The following is a 17867-nucleotide window of genomic DNA, read 5'->3' as shown; positions in this document are numbered from 1 at the left end:
ATACACATCCTAGATCCCTTATGGACCCAAGCAAAACTGAAGAGTTATTTGAAAGAAAACTGCGTGCAAGTGTTTTCTGAACCCCTGGCAACCCCCCCTCCCCCAAAGTGCATTCTTGGCCTCACCCAAGATGAAAGCAAGCACAGACACAAAATGGAAGGAAACCTTTAGCTCCAATGGGTTGGGGCAAGCTTGGGGTGACCTGCATTGCAGCAATCCAGTCTCTTTTTGGACATTTTTTGGTTCAGATACTCTAATGGCATATTAAAAGAAAGAAATACAAAACAAAACAACAGATCTAGCCTCTGAATCACTCCTCATCCCTCCTCATCCATCTTCATGAACTTTTCCTTTACAACTGGCTCATTTACATGGACTAGAAACGACCCTGAAAACAATTTCAGAAGCTGCCTGCAGTCCAAGAAGAGAAGCCCATGAACAGCAGCATCATGAACAAACCACAAAGACCCTTCAGGTGTGTGCAAAGTCCCTGCATCTGGTCAAAGGACCCGGCTCTCTCTTTCACAGGTCATGCAGCTCCACTGGAGGTCTCAAGGCCTCCTTCGGTTAAGAGTACCATTAGGGTGCTGGCAAGAGCTATATAAGGAGCCATCTGATAAAAAGGCCTAGCAGGAGGGAAAGGCTATGTTCTTAAAGCCCCTCTCAGGAGAAACAAAACAAATCAGTGGACAACCATCCAATATAATTTCTTCAAAGAAAAAACTACATGGGAGAAAGGTTGTCACCATTTTAGAATGTTGATTTGTACTTTGCCAAGTAAGTTAAGTTGGGTGAGAGAAACCTGAACATTGTGATATGGGCATCCTCCACCACATTAAATAACATTTTCATGAAATAAGAGTAGAGGAAAACCACCAAGTCAGGGTCTGCAGTAGTCATTGATCTTTAGAACCAAACCCTGCCCTGCAACATGTCCATGTCTTCCATGCAAAGTGAGAGAGAGAGCACAGGGCACCTGGCATCTGGGCCTGAGGGTGGGTTAGGCAATGTTCTGGGGGTGGAGAGCTAGGCTCAGCAGGGATTTCTTCCCACACAAAAGTGCTCTAAAGGCACCACCTGATGTGGGTCGTTTGCACACACTGCCCTCTTTCAGCTTCTGCATCAAGCCTCTTGCATAAGTGACCAAAGAAAATTATTTTCTAGCACCTCTGTAAGAGTCATCAAGGATGAGGAAACCAGCAAGAACATTCCCCAAAGTTAAGAACATAAACTCTTCCCTTGCCCCCAGTACTCCTGTCCCCACAGCATGGGAGCTCACTGAAAAAGGATCCAGGAGCAAGAGATAAACATGTCCAAACTAGATATATATATATACACATACATACATACATACATATACATATGTATATATATGGATATAAAAATAATAACAATAATAACAACAACAATAATAATAAAAGAGATACAGTAATACAGGCCTGCCTAAATTGTACCAGTTAAGAAAGGAACCCCCAACACAATTGATACGATTATAAACACCTTGTTATGACATAATGGCCTGTACAACAGACCCATAAAAATGATTTTTTTTTTAAAAAGAAAAAGATATTTAGACAAACAAACCCCCTTCCTATGTTGGAAATGATAACCCACCTTAACTTGTCATCGTGACTGCTGGAAATGATAAGTAGTCCTTTTACTTAATTTTTTTTGTGGTTTTTTTTTTTTTTTACATTTTTGGTTAGAAAGTTCTCCAATCCATGAAGCAATCCTGAAAAGACAGTGTTTATTACAAAATTAGGCAAATGTCTGTCCCATCTTTCCATTCTTCCTGTTTCTGTTTGTTTTCCTTCTCTCCCTTGTCCCCAGCAACATGGTGAGAGGAAGCCAATCATATTTTCAGTTTTAAACCCAGCCAGCAGCCAATCACCCTGCCAAGTGAAGAAGGCTGGTGGCGGCCCGGCTTGGCCCAGCTCACTGTGCCTTAGAGGCAGTAGTGGTGGTGGAAGCAGCCCCACTAGCGGAGGCCACAGTGAAGAGAGAGTTTTGGATGGAATCAGCTGAGGCGGAGGTGGCATGAAGGCTGGCAACTGGTGCAGAGGTCCCTGCGGAGGCTGCAGCTGCAGAGACCAGGCTAACTGGATTGCTGGTGAGCAGAGATAGGTTCTGAGGATTCAGGAACAGTGGGGCAGTCACGATGTTGGGAGTTCCTCCTGCATTGGCAAAGACCAGGTTTCCAGTTGCATCCAGTGATGTTATTGGAAGAGATCCACCAGATGCAAGAGCTAAAGAACGAAACCCACACATGAGTAGGGATGAGAGTGTTGAGATGAAGAGGCAGAAGGAAGGTAATTTACAAAAGCTCTTTTAGTATTTCCTGTGGCTAGAGAAATAAAGGCTGCTTATGCCTGAGCCCATTACTTTATCACACAAAGTAAAATGTACTTAATAAATTCCAAATGAAGCTAATGTTTCTAACAAAGCTGAGAACTCTAAGTAATCTAATGGCTGTGTTTCTCAACAGCCTAGGAATCTTGGAGGCTAGCTTTCAAGGGTCTACAACCTATTCTGTCTTCCTAGGTTTTAGCACAATGTATTATAGGATGAAATATATTTTATATAAAGGTTTTACCAGCTCTAAAGTAAGCTGAAGGTTGCAATAATTAAATGAAATATCACTTGTTTAGAAGGAATATAGAATATTCTCAAGCACAACATAATTTTTGTGTATTTTCTATAAAGGAAAAGAGTCTATCAGACTATTTCCTAGAATACTAGTGACCTAAGTAACCTTAAGTGAACTGACCAAAATCAGGAAAGGCTTATGACTCCTCAATGAAAGCAGGTTGTATGCATGTGCTGTGGTTGGTGCCATGAGAAAAGCACCACCAATACTTTATGTGGTATACCTGGACACTCCTTCTTTCATTGTCTTTCCCTGTGACCTGATCCAAGAAAAAAATTTTAGCTCTCTCGGAAAAGGGCATACAATTTACTGTATGTAAAGGGGTAAGAAATATGCAAATTTGCATTTTTCTTGTTGGCATAAAATAAGTTAGTTCACTGTTAATATAAGTATATATGTGTGTATGTATATATAGGTCTATATAAGTGTGTGTATGTACACACCCACAGTCAGGAATGACTACTGGATGGTGGTCCCCTACACTACAGCATCAGAGTACAGCTGCAATGTGTGGCCTGCTGTGGCCTTTGTCTATGCATGAGATTCCTGGGCTGGGGGTGAAGATCTATTTCTAGGTACTTTCCCATACCTCCCAGGGCCCTAAGGATAGACAGTAAGTTTGTACCCTCTGGTACAGATACTTTGTCCCAAGTCTCTGATACCCTAGAATAAGGTCACTGACATGTATATTAAATGTCCCCAAATTAGAAGCTAGCTGATTATTTTAAAAAAGGTCAACTCCTACTTCAACAAAAATTTCTCCATATTAAAAGACTTCCTACTCTTGGCAATTAATTTTGTGTATCATCTTGTTAAAATTATAATAAAGCAAAATAACTGAGATACTACGCTAGAGTTAGTTGTAATGAGAAAATTGTGAGTGTGCCTTGGGAGATGTGACTTGTAGATATTTTACCCATTTTGTGATTATTCTGAATGGGTCTTCGCTATTATTTCCTCCTGGATTTTGTTATTACTACAAAGTCATATTATTGATTTTTGTACCATATTACTTTACTGGAGCTAATATTTGGTCTCTATGTTGATGCTGTGGAATTTTCTAAAACCATCGTCTCATCAGCAAATAAGAGATACTTTTACCATGGTTTATGCTTTTTTTCCCTCTTGGCTTACTGATTGTGCTGGCATCTCTCATCAGTTGTAATGTGATTTCATGTACAATATATCATCACTGAAGGTCTCTGCATATGCTGAAAGGCAGCTTCAGAAGCCTCAGAATTTAGTTCTGGCTGCCTCACCATTTGTTTTGCCCCGAATAATAACTCACAGGAAGGCAGCGCTCTAAAGGTTCACAAAAGGTTCTTACAAAACCCCTAAGAGACAAGATCACAGAGCTGGAGTTGGAAGAGGCCTCAGAGATCATCTAATCCAACAGCTCTCTTTTTCAGACGGGGCCCAGAGAGACTCTTCTAAGTCATCCAGGTTAAGTGAAGGTCTAAGATTCAAACTTGGGTTAACCCCATTCTATAGATGAGGAAGCAAAGGCTTTGAAAAGGCCGAATGATTTGCCTGGGTCACACACCCCACAATTCAAAGTCACAGACCACAGGTTTGGAATTGGAAGGGACCTCTGATTAAGTGTCCAATCAAGATCTGGACCCCAGCCTCCAGATTCGAAGGCCAGTGGCACTAGTAACAATGCTAGAGTTCAGCCTTATAAAGCCACGAACTCTAATCTGATCATGAACCATATTAACTATAAAGAAAAAACTGAAGCTCATTTCTCTTACTAATTTAGTGTTGTTACTTAAGTATCTTTCTTTGAATCCAACAACTAAATCTTCTCAAAGATTTCATAGTAACTAAACCAATCAGGCTTTTGGCCACCATATGCCCTTTGTTTTGTGATGCTTGAATGTATTTATTTGAAACCATTGTACATTGTCACTGCATTGGTTTCTCATTCCATTTCTAGACTGTAAGACCCCTGAGGACAAGGATCATGTTCTATTTCTTTGAGCTCCTTACATGACTCTGCATATAGCAGGAACTGGAGAAGTGTTTGCTAAATTGTATGTGATGGGCACCTCCAGGGGTCAACCTGCTAAAGAAGTGATTTCTTTTTGGACAGGCTGTGTTTCTTCAGAAGGCAAGAAATGGAGTTTTGATAACATGATCTCACTATGGAGCTACAAGAATACAAGGATGAGTCATCCATGGAATCTCTGTAATGCTTTTAACAGAGCAAAGTACATCTTCCAGGAACCTCATCATGCAAAGGGCCCCAAATGTAGCAGTTATTAACAAATACCTAAAGGCCTTAGAGAGACAAATCTCTATCTTCAGGCTCTTTATACTTTTAGGAGGAAATTCTTGTGAAGAGAGCAGAGTCCAGTATGTTAAAATTTTCTTTTAAAACAGTTCTCTATGTGACATATTTATTACACTACAGGGTCCTTCCACTCTGGATGGCCCCAATTGTCACAAAGTTTTCTCTTAGACTAAGCTGAAATCTGCCTTCCCTCTATCTCCTCCCTAGTATTCCTAGCTTTTCCACAGCAAAGTTTGGCAAATCCTTGGGAGTCAAGTGACCCTGTTCTTTCTTCCTCAGCAGCCTACCTGTCTCTTCCTATCCACACAACTTCTCTTCTAGAATGAAGGTCATCCTTCACTGACTCTCAGAGAGCATGACCTGACATCTTGTTGCTCTGGGATGCTGTGCTAGGGATGCCTTTTTAGACTTTCCTAAAATGAAGGACCCAGAACTGAACATCCAACACTAGCTATGCTCTGTCTAGGGCCAAATACAATGGGAACACTACCTCCCTGTCTCTCTTTGGGTAGCCTTGGCCAATATTTGCTGTTTTGGCTGCCAGATGGTTCATTTTCAGGGCCACTAAGACCAGCAGATCTTTTTCGGATGATCTGTTATACTGCCAGGCCTCTCCCAACTTGTCACTTGTGAAGGTGACAGCTATGCAAGGCAATGGGAACTGCTATCTTGCAAAAATCACCTCCTCCCTCCCATCCAACATCTTATTTGGGGCAGTTCTTTGATGAGGAAACAAAAAACTTAGACTAAGAAGAAAAAAGTTTCTCTGTGAAAGACAAGACTGAAAATATCTCAACTACAGTATCCCGTGAATTTGCAAGACCAAAAATGTAAGCATATTCATATGATTTATATGCTATTCATATGGGATTACAAGCAAGTCATTAATATAAGCAGTACATAACTTTTGATTTCTCAATTCATTTACCTTATGTCACCAGCATCCAACCCTACACAATACGGCAGTGTTATTTTCTGTTCTGAATCCCCAAATAACAGGTACTTATCTTGCAAAACTTGTATCAGTGCTTGGCATATTTTTTCTGTCCTCAAAAATATGGATAATCACCAATCTTCAGCTCTCACCCTCCCACCCTATTCCCCAAAAGGAACGACCAAAGGAAAAAATGCAACTGACCTTGAATGGTTGCGAGTGTACTGTTGCTCATCAGAGCCGGGCTGAGAGCACTGCCCAGCGTCCCTGGGTTGAGACTGAGTAAGGCACCTCTGCAGTTCCAAGGGAGGGAACAAAGACAGGGAAAAGGAGTTATTTTAAAACCTATCATCAGGTTGAGCTAATTAGCCACATGGAGAAAAGAGAGGAAAATACAGTTGGGGCAAATGCATATGGAATTTAAGGAGCCTTCCACACTTTCCCTGTGATATCAGATTCTCTTTGTACTGCAATAGGTTTGAAGACTGCTTTACAAATGCTATTCTCTTTCATATTTACTAAAGCAATGTTGTTTGCTGAAAAGTAGTACTGATTTACACAAATTGTAAAAAAATGTTCTTTAGTGCATTTAGATACTTTCCCCTCGTTTTTCAAAAGGAAAAAAGCTTCAGTCCAAAGACTTAAATTTTAAAGAAACTTCTCATCTTTCCTATGGTGATAATAGAAAATTTGGGAACTGTACAAATCTCTCTGAAATAACAGAATGGGTGATGAAAAAATAATGCTGGAAATCTACAATGCCTTTGCATTTCGGATTTAGAAACAAGCAGCTGATGTAGTTAACTAGAAAAAGCAACAGACTAGGTGGCGATCAGGGTGGTTCACGTCTCTTCTCTGACTCTGCTGCATGGACACATTTTACTTTCGGGTGAGAACTATGACTGACCATGCAGCTTAGATATTCCGAGAGAAGTCCAATGTCAAGAAAACAAAGGACCCCTATCAGATCACTCTTATCAGCTCTTGGAATAAGTCCCTCCTGATTTTGTACTTCAAAGTGTACATCCACAGTATCAAGACATTTGCCGCCACCTCTTCAGGGTGTTCTGAAATTTATGTACATCCACCTAAGGCAATGTGAATTTCTCAAAAAAGTGGTTACAGAACAGTTTATCTAAAGACTTAAAAACAGAAACATTTTGATTGAGAAGAGAGGGTGGTGGTGAAAAGAGCTGGCTCTAAGTAACCCTCCTTCTTTCCTCATTCATGTATTTCATGAGAAAGCAGAGAAAAGGCAGCTCCTTACCCAGCTGCAAACTGTGAGGGTGCCATCAGCCCTGGACTTAATCCTGCCGCTGCAGCCATTGCAGCCAGACTAGCATTTGCAGGTAACTGGGCAGCTCCTTGGAGGGCAGCTGCTGCTGTCTGCAGCCCAGATGCTGTCACCATCACCTGGCTGGTCCCAAGAGGGGAGGCCAGAGGTTGGGAGGTGGTCTGTGTTGTGCTGGTCTCACTGGCACTGGACGCCTCAGAGGCGGAGGCAGAAGGGGAGGGGCTCAGAGAGGGGGGTGTCACTGCTGAGGAAGCTGGAGGTGCTGTTGAAATCACTGTTGCGGTGTTGTTGGAGGTGGTTTCTGTAGTGCCTGAAAGGAGGAGCTGGATTAGAAAGTGGAAACTTGTAACACGAAAATCCTTCTTAAGTTAAAAATGCTTTTTTTGGGAAAATGAACACAGTCCTAGTTATGCTTTTTGTTTTTACATCACTTACCCCTCCCCATCTCCTCACTCAGGAAACCTTGTTTTGTAACAAAGGTTAAAGAAAAGAAAAAAACAGTTCTGCAAAAACAACATATCCCAAACAGTTAACACTATGTACAACATATTTTCTTCCACCTCTGAAGTGAGGGAGGAAGGCACACTTTCTTGACTCTTCTCAAGGGTTGAGCTTCTTGGCCATTATGATCATACAGATTTCAGTTTAATTTTATTGTTCTTTCTACTTGTTCTGTAGTTATTGTCTATTGTTTTCCTGGTTCTGTTTTGTTTTGTATCAGTTCAAGTCTTCAGGTTTTTCTGAATTCTTTAATATTTCCCATACTTTACAGTATAGTAAAATTCAATTTCATTCGTGTATCACGATTTGCTTAGCTATTTCACAAATCAATGGGAATGTACTCTATTTCCAATTCTTTGACACCAAAAAAGTGTTAGAGTGAATATTTTGGTTATATGGGATCTTTGTGCCTTTTAACTCCATGGAGGCACATGCCTAAAAGGAGGATCTTAGAAGAGCTGCTTTTCTCAAAGACAGCAGGATCATCTGCACAGCTAGGCCACTAACAATCATGTTTTACTTGGCCTTTTTCTCTATAGCCATTTCTTTATGTTCTCTCCTAGCTTGATTTAACTGCAACTACAAAATTCTTAGGAAAAGAATCTGAAAAACACATCAGAAATATAGTTTTGAATCTTTAATATGAAAAGCCAAATAGATAAAAGAAAATGAGGAAATACCGAAAAGGAAGAATTCACTATCAGCTTCCTTCTTAGGGACAAAAGACCATCATGGAACATCACTTCAGGACGAGAGCAACTATCCTGAAAAAAAGAGGCTTACAGTGCACTCTTCTCACCCCCCAAAAACTCTTAACAATTCAGGCCCTCTGAAATGGTTCCTCTTCATCAGAAAGCCTGAGATTTCTTTAAAGGTCTCAATTGAGAATAAAAATTAGCTCAAAGAGTTTTTTGGTGGGGTAAGAATAGATGTAAACACCAATTTCCACAGCTACTAGCCTAAGAACAACCCCAACTATTCATCCAAATATCTCTTGTTCATTCAGAAAGCATTTGTAGTTCTCAAGAATGAGCTTTAAAGAAGTATATGTGTGTGCTTTATCACTGAGACAAAAAAATCTCCCAAGTCTGACACACTGATGGTCCCAGGAACACTTTGGGTATAAGAAGAATGACCTGAATATCTGAACAGAAATGACTGATGTTGAAGAGAACTTCTGAGATTAGAATCCAATCCATCAAAGTGCTTTAAGTTGGTAGAAATGCCTGTCAGTTCCTAGAAAGTATTGATATGATGCGCTCTTTCTCTCTCTATTTAATGTTAAAGCATAAGCTATCTGCCCTCAGTAAGTTCTTATTTTACTGGGTGGAAACAATTTGTGCATTACTAGGAACATGTAGGATATAAAATAATTTTGGAGTTATAGGGGGAAGGAAGGAAATTAGAACTAGGGAGACATCAAAATAGGTTTCATCTAAGAGATAGCAATTCTTTCACTACATGGGTAAATAGAATCTTTCAAAGGTCCTGCTTCTGACAAATTAGAGACCACTGTCTACTATACTTTTCTCAAGCTGTCATTGTTGTTTCATCTTCTCAACATCTACTCTAAATTTTCTTCTTAAAATACTCATTTGTTGTTACTAGTTTTGTGTTGTAGGGACAAAAAGAACAGGTCAGTGTCCACTTCCATATGAGAGGTCTTCAAATACCTGAAGACAATGATCGGTCCCCTCTAGTCTTCTCTTCTCCAGGTACCAATTCCCTTGACCTATCTTCATCATGGATGTTGTTATGGCCCTCTGCTATCCTGGAAGGATTCTTTTGGATGCTTTATAGCTTACCTATTTCCATCTCAAAATCTGGGGTTCTGAATGCTTTGCCTTTTTATCTGGAAGCCAATGGGGTGAAAAAAACTTGTCCAGGGTCACACAGTTAGTAAGCATCAGAGGCCAAATTTGAACTCAGGTTCTTCTGACTCCAAGGCTGGTTGCTCTATCCACTGCTCCACCTAGCTGCATCTTCCTTTGCTTTCTTTTTTTTTTTGCCTGTTGGAGGGCACTTGGGGTTAAGAAACTTGCCCAAGGTTACACGGCTAGTTTTTTTTGTGTGGGTGTTAAGTGTCTGAGGCAGAACCCAACTCAGGTCCTCCTGACTCCAGGGCTGGAGCTTTACTCACTGTGCCACCTAGCCGCCCCTCTTCCTTTGCTTTCTTAATGAAGCTGAGATTACTTTAAATTTTCTTGGCTATCAAAGAATTAATCCTCAATCACAATGGGGAAACCCCTTTAGTGAGCATACAGTGTCCTGTTTTACACCTTGAATGCTGTCTGATCATCAGAAGGTTGTTCAATGGGTTATTTCTTTTGCTGAATCCTTCAAGGAATCTTGCATTATTTTGATATATAGATTGAGGGTGGGGCAATTTTCTTTGTTGGAAAAATACCTTCAAAATAGCATTTCGTTATACTGAATCAATATGTTTTAGATGTATCAGTTAATTATGAAATGGTGAAGATGTGGTCTACTGTAAAGTATTGTTTTAAAAGTCTGCTAGTTCCCCACTAATACCCCCACTGAGGATATATGTCCTCAACCAACATACAGACGACTCTAGGAGGGTTTGTACAGATGAGATATAGGTCAGTATTTACTAGTGTTCTCTTGGTGATATTTATCATTTTTAATAAAGCCCAAGATTTTCTTTCCATAAGCCTTTGTTATCTTTATATACCCTTCCCTTCAGATACTTTGTAAAGTGGTAACTCAACACTCTCACAACTGTGTCCACTTCCAGTAAGGATATCCTCCATATATATATATGGTTCATCTTACTGCTTTTCCTGTTTTTATTCTCTTTAATGCCTTTCCAACCTTCCTTATAAGTATATATCCAGGACCATGATGTTAGGCTAAGTGTAGCAATTCTACTGTCCTTGATGGAGGAAAAAAGGGTTATATTTTTTAAGGAAATCTTGAATGACTTTGATATGTGGATAGGAAACACCATGTTATAAAAAAAAAGAATCTGTAGGGTGTCATTTTATAATGATTTCTACAAATCATTTTGAGGTTTTTTTTCCTAGGCTTTTTCTTTTTGGGTCCTTTCATTTTCATTCTTAATTTCCCTTAAGATAACTTTGCTTGGGGCGGCCAGGTGGCTCAGTGAGTAAGAGCACCGGCCCCAGAGTCAGGATGACCTGGGATCGAATCCAGGTTCAGATACTTAGCACCACACCCATAAATAACTGGCTGTGTAACCTTGAGCAAGTTACTTAACCCCAACTGCTTCAAAAAAAAAAAAGATAACTTTGCTCAGTTGCACATGTTACCCAGGCCTTCTTGAAATTAGTTTTATTCTCATTGCTTTTCTCTGCTTTATAAGACTCCGCAAATATACATATATCTATGTATACACTGCTTCATAAAGCAGAGAATGTACATATATATATATATTTATAAACATACACACACACATATCCTTCCATCTATCTATTGACATAGATACAGACAGACAGACAGACACACACACACACACACACTCTTGATACTTGGTGACTTTAATGCAAAACTAGGAAAAAGTGAAGATGGGCAGAAATATACGGGAAAGCATGGTTCAGGAAGAAGGAAGCCACAAAACCACAGATTACACAAAGCCTCAAGTCTTTTATATCATGTGTAAATTGTCTTTTTTTCCCTTGGTGAGGGAACTGGCATAGTGACTTGCCCAAGGTCACACAGCTAGTAAGTGTCAAATGTCTGAGACAGGATTTGAACTCAGGTCCTCCAGACTTCAGGGCTAGCACTATCCACCAGGCCACCTAGGAGTCCCAGGGGAAGACAAGCTTTGAGGAAAGAATTGTTAAGCACCAAATGTTAAGTCGGAGCAAGCACCAAATAATGCCTTAACAAAAGAAATAGATCAGATTGCAAAAGACACAAAAACACTTATTACTGATGAGGCAGTTATTTTCAAGGCTATCTACTCATTAGAGCCAAGATAAGAATTAGTAAAAAGATCAACAACAACAACAACAACAACAATACTCCCCCCCCCAAGAATGAAAAAAAGGCAAGGGTAAAATTGAAATAACATAATCCTCAAACCAATCAATTATTAACTGCTTACTGCAGGTGCTTGGATTGGGGATACAAAGAGTGAAAACAATGAACTCACATTCCAATGGAAGAGATAATGTGTGAATCAGAATACAGAAACACCGGGAGAGATGGGAGGGACCTTAGAAGGGATCAGGAAAGGATCCCAGTGGGAGGTGGCACTTGAGCCAAGTCTTAAGGAGGTCAGAGGTTCTGTGAGGTGGAGGTTGGGAGGGAGGCCATTTTAAGCAAGGAAATAACAACTGGTACAAAAATGATGGGTGGGGGGAGTGTCATATGTGACACTCCCCCCACGAAGTGGGCTAGTATGGCTGGAATTGAGTGTGTGTGGAGGAGACTGAATGTAATAAAATGTGAAAGGTTAAGAAAAGGCCAGGTTGTTGAAGGGTTTTAAGTGGCAAATAAAGTACTTTATATTTGACGCTAAAGGTAACAGGGAACTCACTGGAGCTTAGCTGGGTAGGGAGGTGACATGGTCATATCCACACTTTGGGAAAGCCACTCTGGCAGTTAAATGGAAAATGGATTGGGGGTGGGGTGGGTGCGGGCCAAAGGGTGCCCTGAAGTAGGCAGACCTTATAATTATAAGGCTATTTCATTAGTTTAAGTGAGAGGCAATGACGGGATATATGTCAGAGATGCAGAGAAAGCAAGCACAAAATCTGATAACTGAGTGGATATGTTAGGTGAGAATAGTCAAGGATGTCACTGAGGATGTGAACTTGGGTAAAGTAGTGGTGCTCCAGAGTAATAGGGAAGAAGTTCTAAAGTAGGGAGGGTTTGGTAGAAAGTATTGCATTATGTTTTGACCACGTTCAGTCTGAGATGCATATAGTTCAAATTATCAAACAGCCCATTGGTGATGTGGGTTAGAAAGCAGGAGAGAGTAGGACTGGAGAAACAGGATCTGGTAACCATATGCATACAGATGATAATTAAATCTAAGGGAGAAGAGATGAAGTAGAGAACATGTAGAGAAAAGAAGGCCCAGGAAGAGCTCTGGGAGACACCCAAGTATTTAATAAACAAAAGTAGAAAGAGGACAAAAAAGCCCCCAATGTTAATTAATTGCCACAAAAAGGAAAGAAAGAGTCCAGAAAATGCCTTAGTCAGCAATCAACTGAGTTATCTTCTGATACCAGAGTATGGGGCTAAAGACAACAGTGGTATAGATTACAAACTCATTTGTAAAATCAGCAAAAGAGGATAACGAATGCAGTACTGTCTCATAAAGCACTAGAAGAATTTTGTTGTTAAAAAGATGGACCAAGGGGCGGCCAGGTGGCTCAGTGAGTAAGAGCACCAGCTCCAGTGTCGGGATGACCTGGGGATCAAATCTGGGCTCAGATACTCAGCACCACACCCAGAAATAACTGGCCGTGTAACCTTGAGCAAGTTACTTAACACCGACTGCTTATAAAAAAAAAAAGATGGACCAACTTTTGAGGGAGAAGCATCTTATGGTAAGTAAAAGGACCATAAAATTTCCCAAAGGCAACATCATCCCCTGTCTTTTAAATTTTGGATCCCGCTCACTGTCCAACTGAAGATTCTGTCTAAGATACATGTGCTGATGGACCTGCTCCATGGGTTGTTCATTGAACTACATATCACAGCCGGGAAAACAGGCATTATTCATCTCCTTGGTCTTTCACTTATGGATAGTTGGGTCTAACTCTTGGCGAGAGTATAGATCTTATTTAGGAGGCTCAGTAATGATCTGGGGCGTTAATGCAATTGGCACCAATGTTATCTACAAACAGGAATAGCTAGAGAAAACCAATTTATCAATGTCCCTCAAAATGATGCTGTCTACAGTTTAGAACTTCTCTGTGCTATTGGGTCTAGTTCAGTTGTTCTCCCATTTTCTTTAGTGCTATTTCTATTTCCTCAATTAAAAAAAAATCATAGGTCATCCAAAATGGTGGGAAGGAAGAAGCTCACCTTTTTTTTTAACCTTTTTCAGTTTCCATTAGGACTACTTTAGTTCCCTGAAGAGTCAGGACACTTAGGCCAGTGTTTATATGAGGCTACCTCAGAACAAAATTTCTTATTCTGTAGCTATCTGATGGATTAGTGGTCATATGCAGTGACTGAGGGTGACCAATGTAGAAAAGTAGCACAGCAGTCTTTGAGACTAATGAACATTGTTTACTCAGAGAACTGAAAAGCAGCTAATTTTAGAAAAAAAAATCTCCACAATTTTAACAATCTGTCATTTTCATTTTACATCATATTTGAATACTGTAATCCCATCTCATCCCAACATCCATCTGGTTTATGCTAGAAAATACTGAGCTCCACTCCAGTTAACAGTTACCATATTCAGATAAAATGTTTCAATGCACACTCCAGAAAGTCTAGTGCCCGTACTCCTGAGGTTACAATAAATGTAAAAAATAGATTTCAGATAAACAGATTAAAAAAAATAGGATACAGTCCTATCAATTAAATGATCCTGTTTATTAAATTTCATCAGAGAACTGTGTCACAGAAACTATATTCCATTTGCTTCAGCTCCCTTTAAGTAGGATACAAAACAAATGGATTAGCAAAGAAAATCTGATACTGCTACTAAAGTTGGCTTCAAAGGCTATCACTCTGTGGAATATTCTGGTGAAGTCGTGTAACTTCTCTGTGTCTCAGGAAGCTCCCTAAGCTGATCAGCTGAGTCGTAGGTTAGCTGCAATTCATACTGGCAGAGGGAACTGCATCAGAAGTCACAACCACAGTGGCCGTGTGCACGTGCACATGTACAGCCTCGGTAGGCTTTAGTGCAGGTATTGTTTTTGCGTGAGGATGCATGAGATGCTATTTGTAAGGAGGCTAGTAGTGCAGCACCTGGCACACAGCTGGACCATATAAACGTTTATTCCCTTCCCTTGTCTGTGAGGATCTAAAGACAAAAACAAAGCAGGTCCTGACCTGAAGCTCACATTCCACTGGGGGTGAGGTCCCCAGGATCTACATAATTAAGGTAATAGACAGCAATCAGGGGAGTGATAGAGCACTGACACCTGGGGGACACAGGAGCCTCCTGGAGGAGGCAGCACCTGAGCATGCCCAGCCCAGGAAGGAGGGATCCTGTCTGTTTACTCCCACAACTGTGGGTCCCTCCCTGCCACGGTGTCATCTCTCAGCCGGACTTCAGGAATCTGCTCCTTGGTCTCCTGCTATCATCGTTTTCCTCTCTGCACCACACACCTGCCCAAGTGAGATTCCTAAGGCACAGATCTAACTGTCCCATCCTCTATGGCCTTGGCGTTCCAGCTCCCATCTCCAGGCCTTGGCACTGGCTATCTCCCAGCTCTCAGCCCCCACAGCTGTGTGCCTCTTACTCCTCTCTCCACCTTTTAGAGACTCAGTTCATGCATCATCTTCTGCTGAAATCTTTTGTGACTCCTTTCTTATCCTCTAGTTATTTTGTAGATACAGCTTGCGGGGGTCAGGATTGCTATTACACACCAGGTGTAAAGAGCCCAAGGGTTCAAACAGTCCTTTTACTAAAATCCTATTCCAATACCTTCAGGTAGAAGCTGTGCTCAAGACAGTTAAAAACTAGTTCAGGAAGTAAAAACAAATAAAAATTGCTGGCAAAAAAAGCTAAAAGCAGTGAGCAAGGAGGTTCCCTGGGATCACCAGAGCTCCTCACCAAAGTCCTAAAAACTCCCTGTGTACTCCTTTTGCCCAAAGGGCCCATAGCTAGGTCCAGGATCAATCAGCCTGAGGCCTGGGAGGTATTAAAGAGAACTCCAACTACCCCAGCTCTATCTATGGCCCACAACTCCACTCCACTCTCCAGACCTCTGCCACCAAAAACAACGGTGGTCAGTGTCACAAACAACAGCCCACCCCTATTCATCCTTGTAGCCAACCTGAGAAAGTCAGAAGGGCCCCTGTGGATCTCCTCTTGCTGGCCTGACCACAGGGAATTTGTGCCCTTCCTCTAAATCACCTGTATTTGTACATGCTGTTTCCCTTGGATAGACTGTGAACTCTCTGCTTACAGGGGGCTATTTCACTTTCTTATTTGCATCCCCCCCACCTGAAACCCTGCCCCAGATTGAACACAGATCCTGGTACATGGGAGACATCTACTAAATGCTTATTGATTAATGCTAGGCTGGGGAGCTTGTACTGTATCTCAAGGCACAGGGGGTGTCATGTGAGGTTTCTGAGCAAGGAAATTATATCATCAGACTGATGCCTTACGAAGATTATCCTAGAAGGACTGGAAAGGTAAACGTCTGGAAGTCAGAAAGCCAAATAAAAGGCTAATGCAATAGCTCAGTCAAGAGATGATAGAAGTGTGTGGCAGGCTGGGGGGAAGGAGGCAGGGGGAGGAGAGAGAGGAGAATGAAGAAGATTCTGTGGAGGCAGAATAAGACTTGGCAACTGGTTGGACACAGGGGAGTGAGGGAAAGTGAAGACAGCATGATAATAATTCCTAGGTTGTAGCCTAGAACCCACAAAGACACCTGACTGAAACAGGAAAGGAAAAGGGATAGTTTTGAGAAGAAAGATACAAGATGTTTCAGACTTGGTGAGTTCAATATTCCTATATTGGAAATGTCCAATAGGAAACAAATAATGCAGGGCTGTAACTCAAGAGAAACGCTAGAGTTGGATAGAGAGAGCTCTAAGTTATTTGCATAGATGTGGTAACTTAACACATAGGGCTTCACAGAAGGGCACACAAGGAAACAAGAGGAGAGGGAGGACAGAGCTTTGGGGTACACTACATGTGGTCATTTTGCAAAGAGTGGTCATACAGGTAGGGGCAGAACCAAAAGAGAGCAGTATTATGAAAATCCAAGAGATTGCCAGAAGAAAGGTGATCACCAGTGTTAAAAAGGACCGAGTTCAACAAGAATTAGGATTAAGAGTGATCATCTGATTTGTCAGTGAACAACTGGTACTAAGAGAGAAATGTTTTAGTAAAGAGCCAGAATATAAGGGTTGGATAGCAAGGGTGGTAAACCAGAGGCAAAAAAAGCGGACTCTTTTTTTCTAGGACACTGGCAATAAAATGGAAGAAAGATATAGGACAGTTGATGAGAGGCTAGGGCCAAGTATTCGAATGTCATTTTTAAAAAAGGGCCAACACCTAGGCATATTCATAGATGGCCATACAGGAGCCATGAGGCAACTAGGCAGCACAGTGGATAGAGAACTGGAATTGGAGACAGGAAGACTTGAGTTCAAATATGGCCACAGCCATGTCCTAGCTGTGTGACCCTGGGCAAGTCATTAATACTGTTTGCCTCAGTTTCCTCATTTGTAAAATGAGCTGGAGAAGGAAATGGCAGACCACTCCAGTATCTTTGCCAAGAAAACTCCAAATGGGGTCACAAGGAGTCAGACACAACTGAAAAACAACTAAACAACAGGAGCCAGGAGAAATAGAGATATTTAGAGGCAATGGCGGATGGGGAAACCTTTCTGAAGGGTACAATTAAAGCTGGCAACCTGGGCACAAAGAAAGGCCACCTCTTCCTCCCGAGCTTGGTATAAAGTAGGAGAGGATAGGTGAAGGTGTAGAGGAATTTGAAGGTGTGAAGTAGGGAAAATGAGAGTTCATGAGAGGTGGACTTCATTTTTTCATAAGGTTAGCCCACCTTCTGAGAGAGAAGGAAATAGAGATTGGGATAGGAAGCTTGCAGGTCATTAAAAAAAGTTTGTTCTGAGAAGAGAAAAAAATTGGAATAGACCCTGAGGGAAGTATGATAAATCAAGCAATAAAGGACAAAACAATGTTTGTATAGTAGTGAGGGCTGAAATAAGTCTAGATGCCATGAATTTTTAGTGGATCAAATTGACTTGGTTATGTGATTTCTTACAGAGGTGTCCAGCAATTGAGGATTCGAAATAAAGAAGGATGGTTGAGGTAGTCCAGAGTAACAGACTGATAGGTTGTAAGTGATGAAAGGTGGACAAGAGGCTGACAAAAGGCCAAAGGCTTCAAAGGTGGAGAACAGTATGTAACTGAACTGGCTAACTGTAGGGTCAATATCAAGTACAGCCAGAATATGAGTGACCAACTGAGCAATCAGGGAATGATGAAGGCACTGGCAGGGTGAAGAAGAAGAAAGGGTGAGGAGTGAGGCAGAGGCTGAGT

The 17867-nt window shown here is 41.2% G+C and overlaps 1 protein-coding gene across 7 annotated transcripts in view; it reads right to left on the bottom strand.

Moving 5' to 3' along the window:
* Positions 1-343: 343 nt before the first annotated feature.
* The window catches only part of POU2F1 (POU class 2 homeobox 1), a 251536-nt gene continuing 234012 nt past the window's right edge, over positions 344-17867 (bottom strand). For all 7 annotated transcript variants that reach the window (XM_069094708.1, XM_069094705.1, XM_069094703.1 and 4 more), the window contains 3 exons: positions 7142-7478; positions 6079-6167; positions 344-2246 (listed from right to left, as the gene is read on the bottom strand). In XM_069094708.1, the coding sequence (XP_068950809.1) occupies positions 1936-2246; positions 6079-6167; positions 7142-7478 (737 nt within the window). In that variant the 3' untranslated portion in view covers positions 344-1935. The remainder of the gene's footprint in view (positions 2247-6078; positions 6168-7141; positions 7479-17867) is intronic.

The sequence above is a fragment of the Petaurus breviceps genome, unplaced genomic scaffold, assembly GCF_028583685.1.
Source record: "Petaurus breviceps papuanus isolate PSGF00001 unplaced genomic scaffold, PetGlider_PUasm1.0 220, whole genome shotgun sequence".
Classification (NCBI taxonomy): Eukaryota; Metazoa; Chordata; class Mammalia; order Diprotodontia; family Petauridae; genus Petaurus; species Petaurus breviceps.
This window is presented reverse-complemented; position numbering and strand designations above follow the sequence as displayed.